At 40.1% G+C, this 20,607-nt stretch overlaps 1 protein-coding gene across 3 annotated transcripts; it reads right to left on the bottom strand.

The window, feature by feature from the left end:
• Window positions 1–58: 58 nt before the first annotated feature.
• wbp1lb (WW domain binding protein 1-like b) lies at window positions 59–20,510 on the bottom strand. 3 transcript variants are annotated; one of them, XM_038714197.1, is made up of 4 exons: window positions 20,488–20,510; window positions 9,527–10,937; window positions 5,869–6,030; window positions 59–3,649 (listed from the first exon to the last, which is right to left on the bottom strand). In XM_038714197.1, the coding sequence occupies exons 2-4, from the start codon at window positions 9,537–9,539 to the stop codon at window positions 2,817–2,819; spliced, it is 1,008 nt and encodes a 335-aa protein (XP_038570125.1). In that variant the 5' UTR covers window positions 9,540–10,937; window positions 20,488–20,510; the 3' UTR covers window positions 59–2,816. The 3 variants fall into 3 exon arrangements, with proteins under 3 accessions (XP_038570125.1, XP_038570124.1, XP_038570123.1); XM_038714196.1 differs by lacking the exon at window positions 20,488–20,510 and adding an exon at window positions 20,113–20,463 and having other exon boundaries at window positions 10,835–10,937; XM_038714195.1 differs by lacking the exon at window positions 20,488–20,510 and adding an exon at window positions 13,226–13,354 and having other exon boundaries at window positions 10,835–10,937.
• Window positions 20,511–20,607: the final 97 nt, after the last annotated feature.

The following is a 20,607-nucleotide window of genomic DNA, read 5'->3' as shown; positions in this document are numbered from 1 at the left end:
ATCTTGAGATGTGCAAGTACAGCTTCCACGCAATAATCACACTTACATAACAGTCAGCTTGAATTTAAAATCGTATGTTTATTGAACATACACCCATCATGGTTGTTGTAGTAAATGGCTTATGATCAGAACATTCAAAGAATATGTGCAAAACCACCTTACACACACACACTGGTGAGGAAAGAAAACGTGTCTTTGGCAAGATGCCCCTGAAATTGTTAACTCATCTACTGTGTTGTTAGTCAAACGTACCCTTTGCACAACCTCAGGATTAAGTCTCAAAAGAAGTTATATCTTTCTTTAACAGAAAAAATAATACCTACACAATGAGAGAAAAATCTGTCCATAACTATAAAACTAATGATTTCATAAATTACGAAAGCTAATATTTGGTTCACAAACATGTTACAGAATATTAAAAGTGGTTCTGAAATTTTATACAGTTCCAATAATTGTTTAAAGGATTCAGCTGAAAATAGCTCATCTTGGTAATACATGTACCACAATTACACAACATTATTTTCTAACTCACAAAAAGCATGAACATATACTGTAAAGCACTTTAGAGTGTGTTCAGGCATTGATGGGTACAACTAAGTCATCTTACTGTTAATACAGAAAGTTCGTCTTACAATTGAACATATGCTAGACATTCTGGGATCCACTGCTAGATTGTTTTAGGGTATATGGCTGCAACATTTGTGCTTGACAGACATTGCAATTTGTGCCTTTTTGAGGGTGCTCCAAGGAAAGTCTGTAGTGTCACCAGTTCCAGTTCATTTCAGAGGGGAAAATATTTTACTTAGCTCAATTTGTTTTACATTAATGTGTGTTCATTAATCATCAAATCAACATCTAGTGTGTTACAGCTCCCGTAAGATTTGGTTAGGTTTAAAACATTCAGGATCTTAAAGGCATTTCAGAGTCTTCCAAAGAAGATACATTAATGGAACTGATAACTTATTAATGCTCCAAGTCTGTTTTTGTGTGGTCTTTGTTTTACATCTGCAGTGCTGCGTTATACATGTTGCTTGTTAACTTGTACTGTTTGTCCATCATAAAAAAACACATGCCTGTCAGAAATATCGTGTTGTGCAAACTCTTGTTTATAATAGACATATTTAGATATGAAGAATAACAAAAGACAACAATCAAATTGTTATTTTATTACCATATCTGTTTCTTGGTCTTTGCTTCTGTTGTTTTAGTTTATTTTTTATCTAGCTGTCATTCCAAAAGAGGGATTTTTCCACTCAGCAGGCCACAACTGTACATGAAATTTTAGTCTTAAATTGTCCTGTTGGGTTAAATACTTCTGTTGGTGTGCACACTGGCCGTTTGCTCCTCAACAATGGCCATTATAGGATCACCTTCACATAAAGTTGAGTAATGGATGAATATCCCTCAAATGATTAAATCCCAATACACTAAAACGTGTTTTTTCGACCTAAAAAGGAGCATTTCATCTCTCAGATTGAAAATCACAAATACAGAAGACAAAAATAAGTTAACAAACCATATTTTGGTGAAAATCACACTAGTCCAGATGACTTAAATCAGCCATAATGGACCCTTCAAGAGGCTGTTGTGAAAAGTTTGGTTAATGAATACCACGGCTAAAGCATGGTAAAATTGTGCTAATATGAAAATCCAATACAAAGAGTGTAAATGCATATGTTTTTATACTGTATAGCTGGTGAAGGTGGTAATCTATAGATGTGACTGACGTAAAAGTTTGAGGTCGGATGTTGCCCATCTGTAATCTCTAAGAAGCTTACTATTCTTTTCTTGGTTCTTTTCTCAGTTTCACTAAAGCTTGTTGTTCATCACAATTCTGCATTTTTGGGGGGGTTAGGCACGTACTGCAAACATTCAAGGAATACATTTTTAAAAATTATTGTGTATAAAGTGAATCTGTTGCATTCCCTACTAACAATTCTCAGAGGTCCATTTCTTACAGACTAATCATGTAAGGCAATTTAAGACTAAATTAATGAAAGCATTTTCTGTTAAGATTTTTTTAGCTGAAAGCTTCATTTATAAAGATAAATATGTTTTGTGCAAAATAGGAACTGCTCACATAAAAATTTGTTAATGAACCTCTCTAACACTAGCCGGGCAGATAAAGAGCAACAGACAGCACAAGGCAGAGCGGTTTTTAAATCGCTGAAAAAGCACTTTCGAAGCACAATTCTAACGGCACATCCCACACGGCCTTGTTCTAGTGTCCCTGTACTGTATCAGTTTGCATAAGCGCACACAGTGGTAATCCCACACTGCACTCAATCCACAATTTTTACGTTTCCTGCCTGCAGAGACAGCTTTGCAGAACTGTTGCAAGCACCTGGTGAGGAGAGCTGCATTAATCCTGGGCAGTGATTGTCCTATCCTGACGTCACAGCGACAGTCTGTGACTGTGTATCGGTAGCTTTCGTTGTGTGAGAAGGACAACTCTGTGTGTGTGTGTGTGTGTGTGTGTGTGTGTGTGTGTGAGAGAGAGAGAGAAGTCTCAATTGCCAGAGGCTGTTAAAGGGCTTGTGCTGCCCAAATATAACCCCAGATACACAGGTTAAGGCCACTGTTCCAGTGTGGGGAGGAGTAGGCTTTCTCAACCTTTGGATCTCAGTGGTTTTTAGTTGAGATTCTACATCCTGCTCCCCACCTGTTTTATCTAAGATGCACACATTCATAAAAATACTCACTTAGGAAGCATTTAGACATAAAACACTTGCTCAAATGCAAAAGCTTATGCCTCTACGCTCTGTCTCAAGTGCTCTCTCCTTCCCTCTATGACACAAAGGTGTGTCAACTGTGTTTCAGCCCTGCGGTTCATTGCTGGTGCTGTGGTGCGGCCCCTCCTGCTCGTTGATGGTGTGGAGGAGGAGGCACACTGGAGGGAGAAGCGAAGCGCTTCCTATCTGGTGAGCCGGCTGAGGAGGTCCTGATGGCCCCCGCACGACCCGCCTCTCCGGCCCGCCCAGCGCCTGCTCCTCCTCTACACTGAAGGAGGCTCGATGACCGCAGCTGTCACAGAAGTCGTCTGCCTCCTCCCCCTCCTCCTCCTCCTCGTCATGTCCCTCGCACCCCAGCAGGCTCTCTAGCTCCCTCAACTCCTGGCCTTCCTGGCCTGTCCCTCCAGCTCCACTTAAACCGCTGCTCCCACGTGTGCCGCATACACACACCTCAATCCCAGAGTCCCCAGTGAATCGCCTCCTCCTTCCATTGGGGAGTCGATCTTTGTCCTCAGCACAACCCTCTGACAGGTCCTTCAGCAGTGCGTCCTTGCAGGAGTCGACCCCACCTCCACTCCTTTTCTCCTGGCAATTAAGTCCCTCCCTATTGAGCCCATCTGACAGCAGTATCATGCCTGAATCCTGTGCTGTCTGCATGGACTTGTCAGGCTTTGGTCTGAAGTCTAAGGTGGGGGCCTGTGGTTCCTCTATGGTGGGCCTGCAACACAGACCGTCGGAGACCGGGGTCACCGGAGTGGGCTGGATAGTTGGACAGTGTCCGTCCTGCTGCTCAGGAGCCAGTGGACTAGAAGCCACGGGGGATGGGCCTGTGTGTAAGGCACTGTAGGGAGGGGGAGGAGTCGGTGGCCGGTTGACCACCTCTTCATAGTCAGGCAGGAGGTAGTTTGGCAGAAACCCTGAAGAGGAAAAGATGGAAAAAACAAATAGCTTAGAGTAGAAAAGCACAAAACTAATTACATTTTGCAAGGCAAGCAACATGTAGATAGGTTAGTGTTGACTTTAATAAACACCACGGTCTGACCCTGAACATTTCAGTGAACTTCCCAGACCACTATTCAAGCATTCCCAAAGCAGTAGAGGGAAAATGTGACAAAACAAGCTAATTTCTGGGTCAGTTCTATGCAGAGGGCCGTTGCAGCACTGTGCAAGATGGTGTTGCAACACTGGCGAAGTACCAAGAGAGCAATGCTGGCCGTTTCCTGAAAACTGGGGCATGCAAACAGGGAAGGTTCTGAAGCTGTGTGAAACCAGGGATACATCTCAGTGCAAACATTACACTTGAACCAGGCACCACCTGCTTTACTGCTCACTATGTAACTACAGTTCAGCCCCAAGGTTTTCTTTTCAAGAGACAATGAAGGAAGCTCCTGGACTAAATGACATAGTCACCTCTACAACAGACACAGGTTTAAGTCGTACACTTCAGCTGGTCGGTCTAGTAATGGGGTTGTGTAATAAAAGAAATTGTATTTAATAACAAAACAATTATACATACAATGCATTTACAATACTGTGCGTACCAGCATTAATTTAATTTTTGTGGGTACTAAAAACTGCATCTCCATAACAATATATATATATATTTTTGTTTTCCAACGAAGGTTAAAATCAAGGGCAACTGGACTTGGTTGAAGATACTGGAAGACGCTTCATCCCTCATCCAAAGGACTTCTTCAGTTCTGACTGACTGGCAGGGAAACTCAGCTATTTAACCTCAGTGGGGTCGTTGGCCCGGGTCATCGATACCGCTGGTTCGTTAATGTTCCTTGTTTCTGTGACGACAGTCGTTAAGACTACCTGTGGCCAAGACTGAACGACCATAGTTTCTCTGATACTCCAGACTCAGGAGGAGAAACTCAGGAGGATTTTCAACAAATATAACATCCCTGTGTTTTTTAAACCCAAGAACACACTAAGACAGATGCTGGTACACCCCAAAGACCACACATCCAAACACAAGAAAAGCAATCTAGTGTATGCGGTCCAATGCAGTGAGGAATGCACAGACCTGCATATTGGGGAGACTAAACAACCACTACACAAACGCATGGCTCAACACAGAAGGGCCAATTCCTCAGGTCAAGACTCTGCAGTCTACTTACATCTGAAGGACAGAGGACACTCGTTTGAGGACCACCAGGTGCACATTTTAGACAGAGAAGATGGATGTTTTGAAAGAGGTGTCAAGGAAGCCATCTACACCAGGGTTGAGAAGCCGTCATTGAACAGGGGAGGGGGTCTACGCCACCACTTATCCCCCACTTACAATGCTGTCCTTTCATCATGAACTGAAGAAGTCCTTTGGATAAGGGACGAAACGTCTTCCAGTAGCTTCAACCAAGTCCAGTTGCCCTTTCATTTTAACCTTCGTTGGATAACTATGACCTGGATGACTGAGAATCTTCATAGACATCTTGTCCTTTCATCACTTCCCAGGAAACTCAACAAACGTAACCTATTGGCCTCAGGTGAAGATACCAACGATGGTCGTTCAGTCTTGGTCACAGGTAGTCTTAACGACTGTAACGACTGTCGTCACAGCAACAAGGAACACTAACGAACCAGCGGTATCGATGACCCTGGCCAACGACCCCACTGAGGTTAAATAGCTGAGTTTCCCTGCCAGTCAGTCAGAACTGAAGAAGTCCTTTGGATGAGGGACGAAACGTCTTCCAGTATCTTCAACCAAGTCCAGTTGCCCTTGATTTTAACCTTTGTTGGATAACTATGACCTGGATGACTGAGAATCTTCATAGATATATTTTTGTTTGTTTATTTGTTTGTTTTTTACAAAAGGGGAGGATTAAATTCTGCTCAGTCTCCAATTTCCTATCACTATCATCATTAAGATGTTTTGTTTGTGTGACTGACGGTTACTACAAATTCCACAATGTTCACCAGTCACTGTGTCTGTCTGCTGTTTGGTGCTGAGCAAGTTCTCTGTGTGTGTGCAAACCCTTTCACGCCATATATAGGCATGGGGTTCGTCAATATGAATGAACAACCATCAGTCATTAGGAGAATGGATATAGATGAATAAAATGCATACAACCAGGTACAAAAGGTACACATTAAGTTTTATCATCAAGTGTATGTTTGAGTTGTTAGCTCTTACTGAAGTAGAAGGGCAGGGAGGGGTAGTTGTGTGCTTCGCGGTAAGCAATGAGGTTGATCTCGTGCTGCCGTTGTTGCTGCTGCAGCCGGTGTTTTGTGCGCCGATGGTGACACACACAGCAGCAGCTCAAAATGAAGATGATCGCCCAAACCAACCAAAACCCTGAAGTGAGAGGAAGATCAACACAGTCAAATCGTGTTTACAGTGGGACTCCAACTAAATGGATAAAACGTCAATGTGATTGTTTACTGTTCTTTTTCTTACATAAACTAACATGGCAATGAACAGGTTTAAGCTGGAAAGATTGTACTCTACAAAGTCCATTATGTCTAACTGTATTAGCGTGTGGTGATGTAACATAAAAGTGCCTGCTGCTTACACAAACACAACACTGCAGATCAAATACTGGCAACATCTGGTTCTGACATCTGGAAACATTCACATCATTTCACACCATATGTATTGCATTATGTTATTATTTTATGGCATAGAATCAGTTCAATCATCATTGAGAGGTCCAAGTCTTTTCTTATCTCACTGCACTGACAGATTTATAGTCTCTCCTGATTCTTTGACATATCTGACACCACAGCTGAACTCTGACTTCTCTGGTTTCTCTCTTTGGGAGACATGTTTATAAATGTTGTCTGACATATTCTGGTCCAACCTTGCAGGAAAATCAATTGCAAAAAGTACCATTCATTTCAAAATGTAGAAATCTTGGACAATAGTAATAAAACGCAATCAGAGAAATCTCATTTATAGCTGCAGTTCTTCTTCCCAAAAGCATTCCAACATTATGTGATTGTTTAGGAACAATGTGTGCTTTTTCAATATGGCATTACGTCCTAATTTTTACTGTACTATCTTGAATCCAGTCTAAAAAGCAGCAGGGAACAAAAACTGAGTGGGATTTTAAAAAACGCCCAGTTTTTGTTTGCTGTGTTTGAAATAAGTGGAACGCCACTACCTCAACACAAAAAAATGTGGGAACTTCACTTCAAGGACTACAGGGCAAGACATCCTGTGTCTCTGGCACATAGGAATGTAAACAGTACAATGTGACACTGTGCATGTGTACAATGTGCATCTTTGCTGGTGCCGTGCAGTCATCATGATGTACCAATTCTGCATTTCAGATTTTATCATTACCAACCTTCGTCACATCAAGATGCATGCACACTCATGACTGTACAAGAATTTTTATGTAGAAAATCTGTTCTTAATAATTTTAGTTTGTTATTGCAACATTTTGTGGCCACATTGCTGACGATCTACACCATACTAATTCTGAAAAACCTGGATTATAATTAAACCAGTCAGGCGTCCATCTTAAGTCAGTTTGAACTTTGCTTATTTCTAAGAACCCACACTAACTTTCTCTTAGCAACCCAAATCTACAAATTTTGTTTTACAGATTTTACATCATGTAGTCCAGTCCTATCACACCCTTTCCTGCAAATTACCCAACGACAGTTTCAGATATACTAACAGAATGTAGTGTAAAAAATAAAAAATGTTTTCAGGATCCGTATCAGGAATGTTTGTGTATGTTATATGTTTAGGTCGCCCGATATACTGTTACCGGATTCTCTCAAATATCAATATTGGTATCAACCTCAATAATCCTGTATCGGTTGGGCTATAGTTAGCACATAGTGCTCTTAAGCATATCATTGCATAGGAAATTCGCATTATATCAGACTATATCTGCAATAAGCCAATATCAGCCAATGCATCAGCCTGGCCAGTTTAGTGGTGTAGCTCTGATTCCCATGAAGTTTTCAATATCACGTGGCTCACAGTCTATGGTATGTCACAGTCACACCCTGGACTACAAGATATTCAAAGAACTCCTGCAAATCAAATACCTCCATGACTACCACCTTAAGAAATAAAACTACATAACCTAAAGTGGCCTAAATTGAAACACAATACATGTTGGACTTGATTGCATAGTATTGTTTTAGATATCTTAATAGATTTATTTATGTCACCAAGTGAGCTGGCATCCAATTACACAGAAAATGACATTTCACATCCAAGCATCTGATCAGATTGGTAAAGCAGTGCAATACCTGGTTTGTTTTTTTGAAATCATGCAGAAACATGTTGAAGACGACATCTGAATAGCATCTACATCTGATATGACAGCTTCATTTATCTCTGTGAATATGCAATGATCAAATGCATGAATCTTATTTAGACAGATGGATAAGGTAAATGTGAGTTAACATTCATCATTTGATTGTCCATCAAGTGGTAACGAACTGCATAAACTCAATGACTTGATCATTTTACAACTTTTGAGCAACAGGAATTTATGATACATCCTGCATTAATCATCCCAAGCTATGCATTTCTTAAGCCTGAGTTGTGTCCCCGTATTATAAAGTGTTCTCCAATAAGGTAAGTAAGGTCTTCTGTGTGTAGAAAAAAACTTTAAAAATGTATCTAGAAAATCATTCACAAACAGACTCACGAAATAAAGATAAACTACTTGCAATTAAATTCAAGTAGTGGTGACAGATGTTATCATAATAATAATAATTTCCACCCTAATAAATGTTTACTGTATTTGTTGGCATCAGGTGAGCTCGGCATGATGATGTAAGCGGGGAGCCCTGCTCGAAGTCACAGCATTCACACGCAAGGGATGCCAGTTGTCCAATGAGGCGGTCACTCACACACGGTTGCCATGCCATAAGATTTATGCTGGTTTAGTGAATTTAAGAGGTGAGCTCGTCTCAAGTGATACCTAAGACCTTTAATACTGTACTTAAAAACTCATACGGTACATCACATATTAACACGTTCAAAAATTGGAATGAGGTACAAATCACTAGACATACCTGTACTTACAGTTTATTTAAAGTGAACATGTCCCTCTCAACAATGTGCTCCTTATTGTCGCTTCACTGGACAGAGTTATGTGTGTGCAGAGCCTGACAGTAGAAGGCTGTTTTCACATTTATCTGCTTGGGGGGGGGGGGGGGGGGGGGGGGGGCGTTTCTCTGCTAACATGCCTGGAGTTCTTTTTAACATTTTCAAAACGCTGAAATGAGGTACAGCATTCAATAAGTAAAGAGCTGTCCTCTGGAGTATTTAAACCATTGTTAAGCACAGGAAGTGGTACACTTAAAATCCAGCCAAATGAAAATTCTATCAGGAAGGTGTTTTTATAACTCAAGAAGTCCTGCGAACACAACTATTTTATGGCATTCCACTATGACTGACTGAAAAGGCTGCCTGTCTTAAAACAAAAATAACACAAAATAAATTTTTTTTAAAAACTTTACAGTGTTCTTTGTGTTTCTGTTGTGTGTGCTGCATACACTTATCACCTGTTCACTGTATTTTCAAAAGCTCCATATATTTGGGGCAAATCAATGTAGCCACTAATCTAGTTAGCATGTGTGAAAATTAAACATTTTGGAGAGGGTCCATCCGTGGAGTATTTGTCAAATGAAATGTCCAATTGCTCAGCTAATGTCCAGGTGACTAGTTTCCAGCTCTGCAGCTCCACAAACCTACTTTCTCAGCTGCATCTAAAAAAAATAGGATGATACAATGTCTTTAAAATAGAGATTCACAAAAATCTGTCAAATGAGTAAAAAAAAACACTGCTAATTTATGGGTCTACTTATTTTTCACCCACCTGGAAGGAACATCCCACTCTGCCCACTGGAAAATCTGACATACTGCCCATCACTTGAGCGTCTGATCTCTCAATTTGGCTGCCCAAGAAGTGACATGGCACACTTGAGGGACACTTAATGTCAAGGAGCCGTGTTGAGTCCAAAATTCCATCTGGGCTGGCTTCAAACCAGGGACGGTCAGGTCACGCCATCCGGCCTCTCCTCTCCACAGTGTGCCCTTGAACCTCCAGGAGTTGCGCAGCTTTGTCCACATTTTCCATATTTAGTTGCAGTGTTGCCAGTGAAGTCGGGGTGCAAGTGTTTATTCATAAAGAGAAAGACACTTCTTAATGTTAGTGTTGTGCCATGTTCTGTATGGGGTACCTGTTGATTACACCTGGCTCTGACAGGACTCGCTGTCTTCTTCATATGATCAGTAACACAGCTGTCAGCAGCCTGTGGGGCCATTGCAGAAAACTGAGATAACTTTTAAAATGTGTGTGATCCTTGAAAGGTTTTGGGGTTGAGCTTATGCGATCAGGTGTTGGCTTTGATGAGCCTGGTTTATGATGTTTGACCACAGTGTTTGACATTTACGTGCTTCACCTTTTTCAGCTCTATATTCTTCCTTGTGCCTGCATTCCATTTCCTCTGCACATCTGTACATGATCTCTCTGCCTTTCCCTGTACAAATGTACTCAACCTACATTACCACTTCTGCACTCCGCGGCTGTATGTAATATGCAATATGAAACCGAAATAAACAAGTTATCAGAAGAGACACTGTTTTTTCACCCTTCACAGTTTTGCAGATGTTTTTTTGCAAGTCCATTCCGATCCTGCAATAGTTGTCTGAGGACAGAAGGGAAACTAAAACCCCTGCCTGGTGATGAGAGACTTTGAGGCTTTGACTTGGCTCCTTGTCTACTTTTAGACAGACACAACTGTGTCCCACCTCCTTCAATATTTGTTTGCTACATAACTACTGATAAGCCTCTGAGCTTTTCAGATTGTTCAATACTTTGCCATCTATAGCAACAGAATGAAGCAGCTAAAATATACTACTTGTACGTTATCCGTGGACACTTCAGGTTCTCCTCCCATCTCTCGATAGTAGAGGAAATGACAACATTAACCCGTTTTAAAAAGGTAGGACAAGTTGCTTTCCAGGATCATCTATTTCAAAAACCTCTGAGAAAAATGGAACAAAACTGTAGCATACCGCTAATTCTAGCAGATACCGGTTCAACGAAACGAAGGTCCGGAAGTCGCACCCAAGGAACTGTGGGGGCTAGCAATATTGAGGATTGTGGAGGCAGGATACTTACACCAGAGCTCATAGTAGTAGCTGCAGCACTGAGACTCCCCGCAGCAGTGTCCAGACTCACAGATGTAGCTCTGGTTGTTAACACCTTCACAGTGCAGTAGGCTCTGCAGGAGAGAAGCAGTGCCACTTTAAGAGCAATGTATTATCAACATCTCATCTTAAAAAAAATAAGGTACAACACCAGCTTGAGGAATCTGGTTACGGTGTGCTGTTCCAATAAAAAAATAACAGAGCCCCCCCACCATGTTTCATGTTTTATTTTTTGATTCACACAGGGTGAAATTACATTTGTTCAGGGTTTTACACTGATCAACAGAGATGTTGCCAAAGTAAAAACAAATCTCTAAATCGGTCTACATTAAGTCCAGCTAAAAGGTTTCAGTAACTGTTTTTAGATGCTACACAAGTTAAATTTAGCCACACCTCAAATTATACCCTGCTTTATTGTCTATTTTCCACTAAATGGGACCATCATTTATTAAATGAACATCATGCTGTGCGAAGAAGACTTGAAAGTGGCGACTGAGACATAAACTCATTAGTAAATTGTTTTACTGAGGTACTAAATTCATTATTCATAGACTTCTGTACAATCGGACTTCTTTTTGCAACCAGTTGAGTCGACCCCTGCTGGCAATTAGAAAGAATGCAGGTTAAAGGCACATATGCATTGGCTTCACTTTTCAGACCCGAAGGCTGCGTCCACTTCTTTTATACAGTCTGAGGGTCCACTGCTAAAACGAGATAAAAACATGCCACTACTAGAACCCTCGTTGCTCCTTACAGCCTACACAAACAAAGTGGTTTGAACTGAATAAACTAATTTCTACAGTGTGCTTGGGTTCGGTCATAGTAAAAAGAACACAGGTGTTACCCATAACATTAAGAGGTCTCTGCTCTATATATACATATTTCTAAACAGGTTTTTAAGTAATATGGTATGTACTATGTACACACTCACGCAAAGACAGCATGCATCTTTTTTGAGTGTGCTGTTGATACATACACTATGGTCCCTCATTGCAATTCACAAAAGAAATGGAGGAGATAGTCAAAAATTAAAAAAAACAAATTTAATTATGGAAAGGTGGTGAAAAGTCACATTTGGTGTCTGATAGCACAGGTATCGTTTCCTGTTATTATATAATTGTAAATATAAAAGTATTGTTGATTTCTCATATAATAACAATACCAGTATACTATAGTTTATAGGGCTATACCGAAAAGTTTGAAGCATTGGGGCATTGACATTCGAATACTGCTCAGTTTTATTCATTCTGTTTAAACCTGGTATTTCTGCACAGTTGCAGATACAGACTGCACTAGTATTATTAGTATTTACTATTTGTGAAATTAAATTCCAGTGGGGTCTGCGTAGGATTGTTTCCCACCGTATGATCGAAACATTTCCAGAGTGTTTTAAAGTCCAAAAGTCAAAATTTTGTGAAAGATTCACAAAATGCTTTTATCTAATCAAATAATTCTGCTTCTGTCCATATTTATTTTTTGACTGTTCAGATTTTGGGATTAGCCTCCAGCCTACATGTATTTATGTTGGCGAAACTGACGAGTTATATTCATTAAAGAAAGTTGATTAAATACAAAAAGACTAACTCAGTTAACCTGGCGAATGGACTTTTTTGGCCGATGACGTCATAAAATATGACGACAGACAATCAAGGATTCATGTGAAAACATCAAAAGAAGTTTGAATGTAAAACAAAAAAGACATTTGGTGCGACCCCAGTAAATAGTGCATCCTTTGTACAGTTAGCATGTAGTATAGGACTGGCACAGAGCGATATTTACATGCCCTGATCTTTGATTTAGAAAAATAATGATAATACTGCAGATATCTAGTAGCCAACATTTATACTTAGCTATGAGTAAACAAGTCCTAGGCACTTGTGCTGGTAAGCTACTAGAATTTCACCAGTGTTTAAGGCCCATATCAAGTGCAAATTCTTGAATCACAGCCAGCACTAAACCACTCAGTATGTCGCCCAAGATCTAATACACAATTTCAACTTAAAAGTTAAGCTGAGACCTAAAAAGAACTGGGAAATATCAGAAGAGGTTTGAGACAACAATTTGTCTCCACTGTTAATATAGCAAACTAGCAGCTCCGCCTGATCAAAAGCAAACCTGACTGAGCTTATCCATCATTCACCCATGAAAAAGTTAAGTTGTGAAAGAACAAAGGCTCGATGATAATCAGATCAGATATATCAGCATAGTACCAGCTGACAAGGGAGCACTATAATCAAAATCCTCTCATGAGAAAGGTCTACGGATTTTTCCAGGAAGATCTCAGATGTTTTCTTCTAGATTAGCTTAATGATTAGCCAGCTAAAGTTCTTTATAAAGATAGTTTTCCCTCACTATATATTACCAGCGCAGGTTGCCGGTTGAGAGGCATGATGATCCAGGGTCCAAAAATCCTAGACAAGTCCCTTCACCTCATGGGTCATTATCCCACAGAAGAAAAAAGTAAAACAGCTCTCAAACTTACTCTCACTCCCTCTCCCTGTACACCCTACCCACACACACCCATAACCCCCACCCACTCACACACTCCCTCACTCCAGTCCAGTCCAGGCCCGAACAGTGGACAAGGATTGCTCTACGGAAATTTCCAAGCAGCTCCTCCTGGCGGGGCCGCTGCATGATAATAAGGCACACAGAGCGGTGAGAGGTGTCTGTGTGTGTAGGCAAGTTCGAGGCAGCAAGAAAAGCACTGAGAAAGACAGACAGAGCAGTAACACAGGAATGATTCGTCACACACGACATGCCGGATCAGCACAAACCAAACTGCTGACATTAAATGTAGCCAAAACCTCAAGCCTGACAAATTAATCATTTCTCAACAGCTGTTTCAACCTTTTCAAAAACTTTCTTTTTTAAACCAAGCCAAACAAAGAGGGACTTGAAGCTCTGTGTAATAAAAACACACTGTTCTGTTCTTCCCTCTGATAATTTCAGCTGTTTTCAACGACTCAATAACTGTTCTCCACCATTTGCTCTCCACTTGGCAGGCTGAGCGCTTTTTGCAATTTGATCCCAATAACCATCTAGTTTGTTTGGGTCTTCAGTCTGTGCTGCATAAAGATAGCTGGGTACTGAAGGGGGTCGGGATTTCACAAACAGGCTTTCATAAAGGAAAAGTGCTCCATCTAATCAGAAAAAATCTAGGTTATACGAGACCCTCCCTGAGTAACAGTTATGTTTTAATGATCCTGTGAGTCAGACAGTGACAGTGCAAAGAATCTGCACAGACTAGATTCCTCCGTGTCCCATCCAAACAGGAGACAATGAAACAATCCACCTCTCTCATGCTATACTACCAGATTAAAGGTGGATTTAGTTACGTTCCCAGAAATGATTGCTGCATTAGAAAATAATCAACCTTAATAATGAGAAGCTGTTGAAATGAGCAGACAATGAGAACAGTTCAAAAATCCCCAGGTGACTATCAAATACTGTTCCTTGAGATAAGTGGCTACAGTTCTTAGTTAATTCTTCACTGCGTCGTCAGAGTTGATCCACTTAGCACAGGCCTGTGGGACTTGTCAAGTTAGCTGATGCATGTCAGAAGACCTCACTAACCCCTTATTTATTATTCTGTCCTGCAACAATGAAAGGTGCTCTTTCATGGTCATCAAGGTTAGTCAGAGCAAAACACTGCTGACACATTTCTAGGAACCTTTAATACCAGACATCCCCCCCAACGTACGTACGCCTTCTAGCTTTCAATAGCTGAGGAGGTCAGTTAAACTTGAGTTTCCAAATTTTATCTAAAAGTCAGAACGTACAGTATGTTTTGCCAGCACAAAATGAGATTTAAACAAACTCTAGCTGTTACTATTTAACTACAATCAAGCTTTGACGCAGAACTGTTGGTGCCAAGTAAGAGTTAAAGCCGACACAACCAGCGTGCTGAAGCCAAACACTTAAGGCAGAGTCAACTAGAACATCCACGATGGACTTTCTAGGCTGAGCTATATCGAGCAGAATTATCCTCATTTACATTTCACACATTTAGTGCAACACAAAGATTGTTATTAATGTATTATGAACACTGAGAATTATGATGGATTAAACTTGAAAATGGTTGGGAACCACCACTGTAAAGAAATGAGGGTCCTCATTTTCTTGCGAAAAAAAGAAAACTAAAGTATTTATGCTTTTAGTGTGTGTGTGGTGGAGGTTGACATGTTTCCCTGGCTGGCTTTATTTTACCCCACTATGTCATGGGACTGTAGTAGCTAACTAAACTTTACAAGCTCTTTGTCAAAACAAGAATATATATAAATCAGGCTTTAAATAAGATTTGCAAAGTATGCACAGTTTGCACAATAACAGTTTGTAGTTATTTTCCATCCTGAAAGCAATTTACTGTGTCGTTCACGGTGATAGTGAGTCATAAACCTTTCACTCTCATTAAAGGTAAGAAGTGTGAATGGGTCCTTTTTCAAATAGTACCAAGGAGAAATGTTGATCATAATGTCTAGAGTAACATGTAATCATTCAGGGCTTAAAGCACAAATTTTTCTGTGCCTGAAATTTTTTGGGGTTTACGACAAAGATGGACGGAAGGAGGCAAGAGCGTAACTCTGTGTTGCAAACTGACATAGGGGTTCACATTAAGGGTGTGACTATACACTTAGCTAAGGAAACATGAGGAACACGATACTGAGTTCACAAGAACAAGCTGAGAAGACAATTGTACACTGTTTTGATGAAAAGTTCAATGTGGAAATATATGATTGGGGAGGGGGGTGGGGGGGGGGGGGGGTAGCTCCCGTCCTTTTCTGCCACCACCTATAATCAGTGCTTGAAGTGGAAAATATAGGTGCTGGTACTTAGGGCTGGGCAATACGGCCAAAAATGTTACTACATAAAACATTTCATATCATTCAATATTGATCAATAAAGTCTCATGAGAAATGGATAATTTTCTTTCAGGTTTAAAGGCTGATTTTTGCTCCTGAGTGAAAGTGAAGAAACCAGATGGTTCATTGTGGTTTAAACTATTTATGGTTGGAACAAACACTTGATTCCAAACAGAGGATCATTTCACAAATCTGATACAAAACATTCAAAACTATTATGATTAAGTAAAATATTTTTCTTAACAAAATAAATATCTTAATAGAAAAAGTGCTGATTTGTTCGTGATTCAAATGAAATAAATCAAACATTTATAAACAAATGTTGTTACGATAATTATCCTTGTTGTTTTATTGCCCAGCCCTGCTGGTAACCGCCATTCATCATTATAATTTCAGATAATAGTATGGCTAGCTACTATAAAGCTTACCACTGATGTAATATTAATTCCAGTTGGACAGCAGTTTAATTTCTGTGGGTTTTCATTTATTAAATCCTTGTGTAAGAAAAATTATCTACATGATACTCAGTCTCTAATTAGTTAATGCTAAGTACTAACCCGTCAATAATCCTTCATGCAGAACAGCAAGTTCAACGTTTTAAAAGTTTGCTGTAGTGCAACAAACTTTTTTAATGTCCCGCCCCCTCCAGGCTGGGATTAATCGGTTCACGAAAAGTTACTGTGACAGCTACTTTCTGCTCACGGCTGCATGAAAGGCCCCCCGAGCTTCTACCTGCTCTGTCTGCGCCGATAGAGATCAGCAGACAGGCGAGAATGGGAACAGATGAGCACTACATAGAGCCCACCGGTATGCAAAAAGGTCCTGGGGAGCCAAAGACTAAAATGTAGAAGTAACTTACTGGTACCGGTGGCCCACTTCAGCACCGACTATTATCAAAATTGACACCACTTATCTGTGAAGCTGTAGTCATTCTGACAAAAATGGCCTTAATACGTCCAGACGATCCAATCCAGTAAAAGATTTAGTCCAAAGCGCATTATTATATCAATAAATACACATGAACTGCTCTTACGAGATTTTATATTAGCCTAACTGCTGTTAGCATGTAACCAAAAAAAGTGTCTACGCGTTGACCTTTTGGGTGACACCTTAATGACCCAACAGAAACTTCCATGCCGTGTTCACGGCCTACAATAGCCAATGAGTGTCCACGTATATTGGGAAGTGCCAGTCCCCTTTCTGTATAAACCGACAGAGACACCGGGCTACCAATTGTGCAGAGGAAGACTGGCTCTTCACACACATATCACGCGACAGTTTAAAAAAATGCCCGAATATTTCCCACAGACATTAACATACTGTATATTGTCGTATAGAAAAACACCCAATGCCAGAATTCCGGCACAGCACCGGAGAACTTTAAGCCCTGTGTAATCACTGGTTACATAATGCTGCGACACAGACAAATTATAGCTCACTGTGTTGTATGAAGTGGTAACAGATGTGAATGCAAATAGCAGATACAGCTCAGGGCCATGTGTTGCAACTATTGTCTCCCAGTAGTCAGTGTGTCCCGATTCCAATTATAAAATCGGAAATCGAACGAAATGAGCTTTCTGAGATTCTCCTAGTATTTATTCTCTCCAACCCTGCCTACTTGGGTTCGTCCAATGCAGTGTTTCAGACTAACTTTTTTCCTCGGTTGCACTGGTGCAACTACATTTTTCATAAAGGTGCACCTAAATTTTGTGGCAGTGCACCTACATTTTTCACAGCCTCTTTAGCAACTTAACAGTATATTCTAACCTGCTGCCATTTCCCATACACACATTGATAGTTTATAAATGATTGTAAACAGGCTATGTGCATTGCCAATGCCATAGGTATAGGCACCGCAGGAGTGTAAATACAGCGCCACATCTCTGCTTTTGATTGGCTCTCACTTTCTTCCACAAGGGAGTTTTAGGGAAAACACACAGATGGAGAAAAAAAAACTGTCCTGCCAAATATTAGGTGCACCAGTGCGACCAAGAAAAACATTTAGTTGCACGAAACAGATTTTTTAGTCACACTCTGGAGCCATGGTCGAACGTACATTCAGGGCGTGTCCATATGAGAAAATTACACTACTTCACTGCTATTTTCACATCTAGACATCTAGATCTGAACCTGATCCAATGTGGTAGTGAAAACAGCAGTTAACTCACACTTTTTTTGCATTTTCACAAATAGAGTACAGGTTTCACAAATATCTTTAGCTTCTCTGGAATAATCTAGTTCAGATTTGACAGGACAGCAGTTTTTGATCTGGACCTGGTCCAATGTGGTCTAGATGCGAAAAAAGCAGTGAAATCGCCTTTTTTTGCATTTTCACAATTACAATAAAAGGTTTTACAAATTTGAAAGTGGGTTTCAGACAGCGTTAAGGCATTACTTAAAATGAAGGATGGGTCACTCAGCAGTGTAAGTTAACTTTCCCTTAACTGCAACTGTTTGAAGCTAACTACAGTGTTGTGGCCACTGCTGGAGTCAGAGATATCACAGTTCTTTCATTGACCTTCGCTGTTCACCATCACTACGGTTATCTAGTTAGCTCAGTGTTAAATTTAAACTCTGATCATTTGTACAAATTAGGACAAATTGGTATGCATGCTTCCCCACCAGTAACAGGAAGCTTCATATTAGCAGTATTAAGCTAGCAGTATTAACAATTAACAGTGCCATTGTATGTAGTCATAGTAAGCAACATAGATATAATAAGAGAATTAAGCTCTAATAAGACATCTATTGTAAGCAGGCACTAATAAAGAATCGTCTTCTTCGTGTTTTTGGCGAATTGCAATTTCAAATGCCTTAGTCTTCTCTAATGAACTTTGCTCTACATTATATAGCGACGTCACGGTTCTAGATCGGCCCACTGTGGGTTTAGAGGTTTAACTGGAGGCTCACGTTGTGCCCCCTCATGCAGCGCCCCTGGTCTACAAACTGCAGTGAACCCTTCCCAACTTCCCACAACAAACCTGCTAAATCACATTATGGTTCGGGTTACTCACAAGGCCACTTTCCTTAAAGGGGGTTGGTGGCTTTTTGCAGGCGAGGAAAGTCAAGCTGTTGTTGTAAAGTACCTTTATGCCATGTCATGACTCTTCTTGTAGTTCTGTTTAACAGCTTGTTTGCAAATGAATGGTAAAATAAGTTATTATTATTTGTTATTAGTTACATTTTAAATGAATTATTAGTGCGGTATGTTCCCACACAAATATGGCAGTTATATCACACTTGATACCTGTAGGTTGTCTTTGTAAAGAAGAAATTGAAAATGTAAATGGCAGTTGTCAGGTCATAAAACAAATGATAGGATATCTGTACAAATCAAGACTGTATAGTCTAAAAATGCCATAGCATGGTTGCAGACAATCTGCATGCTCATGATTTATTTTCACTAGCAGATGCTGAAAAGAAAAAGTCTAAATCAAAAATCGAATCACGACCTTAAAATTGAAAGTTTAGCCAAATAGTAGAGTTGGAGAATTGTAACACATCTACCCAGTAGCCCAGGGCCATCAGCTTTACATGCAACCAGCATGACATACTTCTGTTCTCTGGTATTTGTTTACCACTTAAGTTCTTCTTGAAACTATGTCAAACAACTTCATGCAAATATGTATAGTTTTATAACTCTATGGTTACATATGCGTGCACTGATAAACATATTCAGACACTACAAGTGAGACCGCACATAATAACTGGACTTGGGAGTAGAAACCCAACATAGTTGTTGTGACCCCGTGTCTTGATTTATTTGGAGGACTCTTGGTTAGCAGAGGAACTTAAACTTTTAACATGTAAGTTGGTATCTTGTATGAAGGTTAAAATGACTGATGTGTGATTACTGATAAATTTCCTCTGTACTTTATCATAACATAGATAATATTTACAGTAATGGCAACACAACATAATACTATATCTACTGTGCACATACAGTTCTAAATTAGTCTTAAGTAGTTTGCAAGTTTATGGTTACATACTCAAGCCCCATCATTGTAGTGAAGTCACTCAAGGCTTTGATTGTATGATTTTCATTAGCACATGAAAAAAACACTATTCACCTCAATTTTCTTTTATCTCTTTATCTTTCAATGAACAGTGATATGATGAATAATTGCAGTCTAAATATACAAGATACTACGTAAAACACAAATGTTGATAAGGCAACAGTACCTGATGCTTTCTAACTACATTTATGAAGGATAAAACTGCCAGATGACCCGATGATTAGGGAGATTATAACGATGTCAGTGTCAACATTAACTTCTAACGTTATCTTGACACAGGACAGCTATAAAGTTCATAAACCAACAATAGCTATTTTCTGCTTTGCTGGTACAAAACTCTTGTACAAATAAGTGCTAGTTGTTATACCTACCGGTGTGGCTGCATTGGACATAAAGAACTGCTTTTGTTGTTTACGCTACTCACTTCTGGCCAAAATGTCAACTCTCCACCATAAACAGAGCAGAGCGAGGCCCTGACTCGCGGGTGTCCCTTTACTTCAACAATGCTACCGCAGATAGCAACCGAACTTAGCAGGCATGCTAACATCCTTCATGACAGCACAGTACACGTTAAAGTGAGCCAATATCTTAGGACAACGGATGTACTATAATGCAATAATGATGTTTATTGTTGTTTAATAATCGAATACATATCTATTTGGACAGTTCGCCAACTTAACAGGGTAACTAGCTAGCTAACACTCCTGTGAGCGAAAGCCTTGTTTTTGACTGCCAATCTAACTTACCCTGTCTGCTGCGGACTCGGTGGGGAGACAGAGCCAACAGCGTGCAAAAACAATCCCATTTTAAGAGCCGAACATACGCCTCTCATTCCTCGAAAAAGTAGCTACAGCTACGGCAAAAAA

This window comes from Micropterus salmoides, unplaced genomic scaffold, assembly GCF_014851395.1.
Source record: "Micropterus salmoides isolate LMB-PRFRI ecotype aquatic unplaced genomic scaffold, ASM1485139v1 Ms_hic_scaffold_12, whole genome shotgun sequence".
NCBI classification, from domain to species: domain Eukaryota; kingdom Metazoa; phylum Chordata; class Actinopteri; order Centrarchiformes; family Centrarchidae; genus Micropterus; species Micropterus salmoides.
The sequence above is the reverse complement of the archived record's forward strand: the minus strand, read 5'-3'. Positions and strand labels throughout refer to the sequence as shown.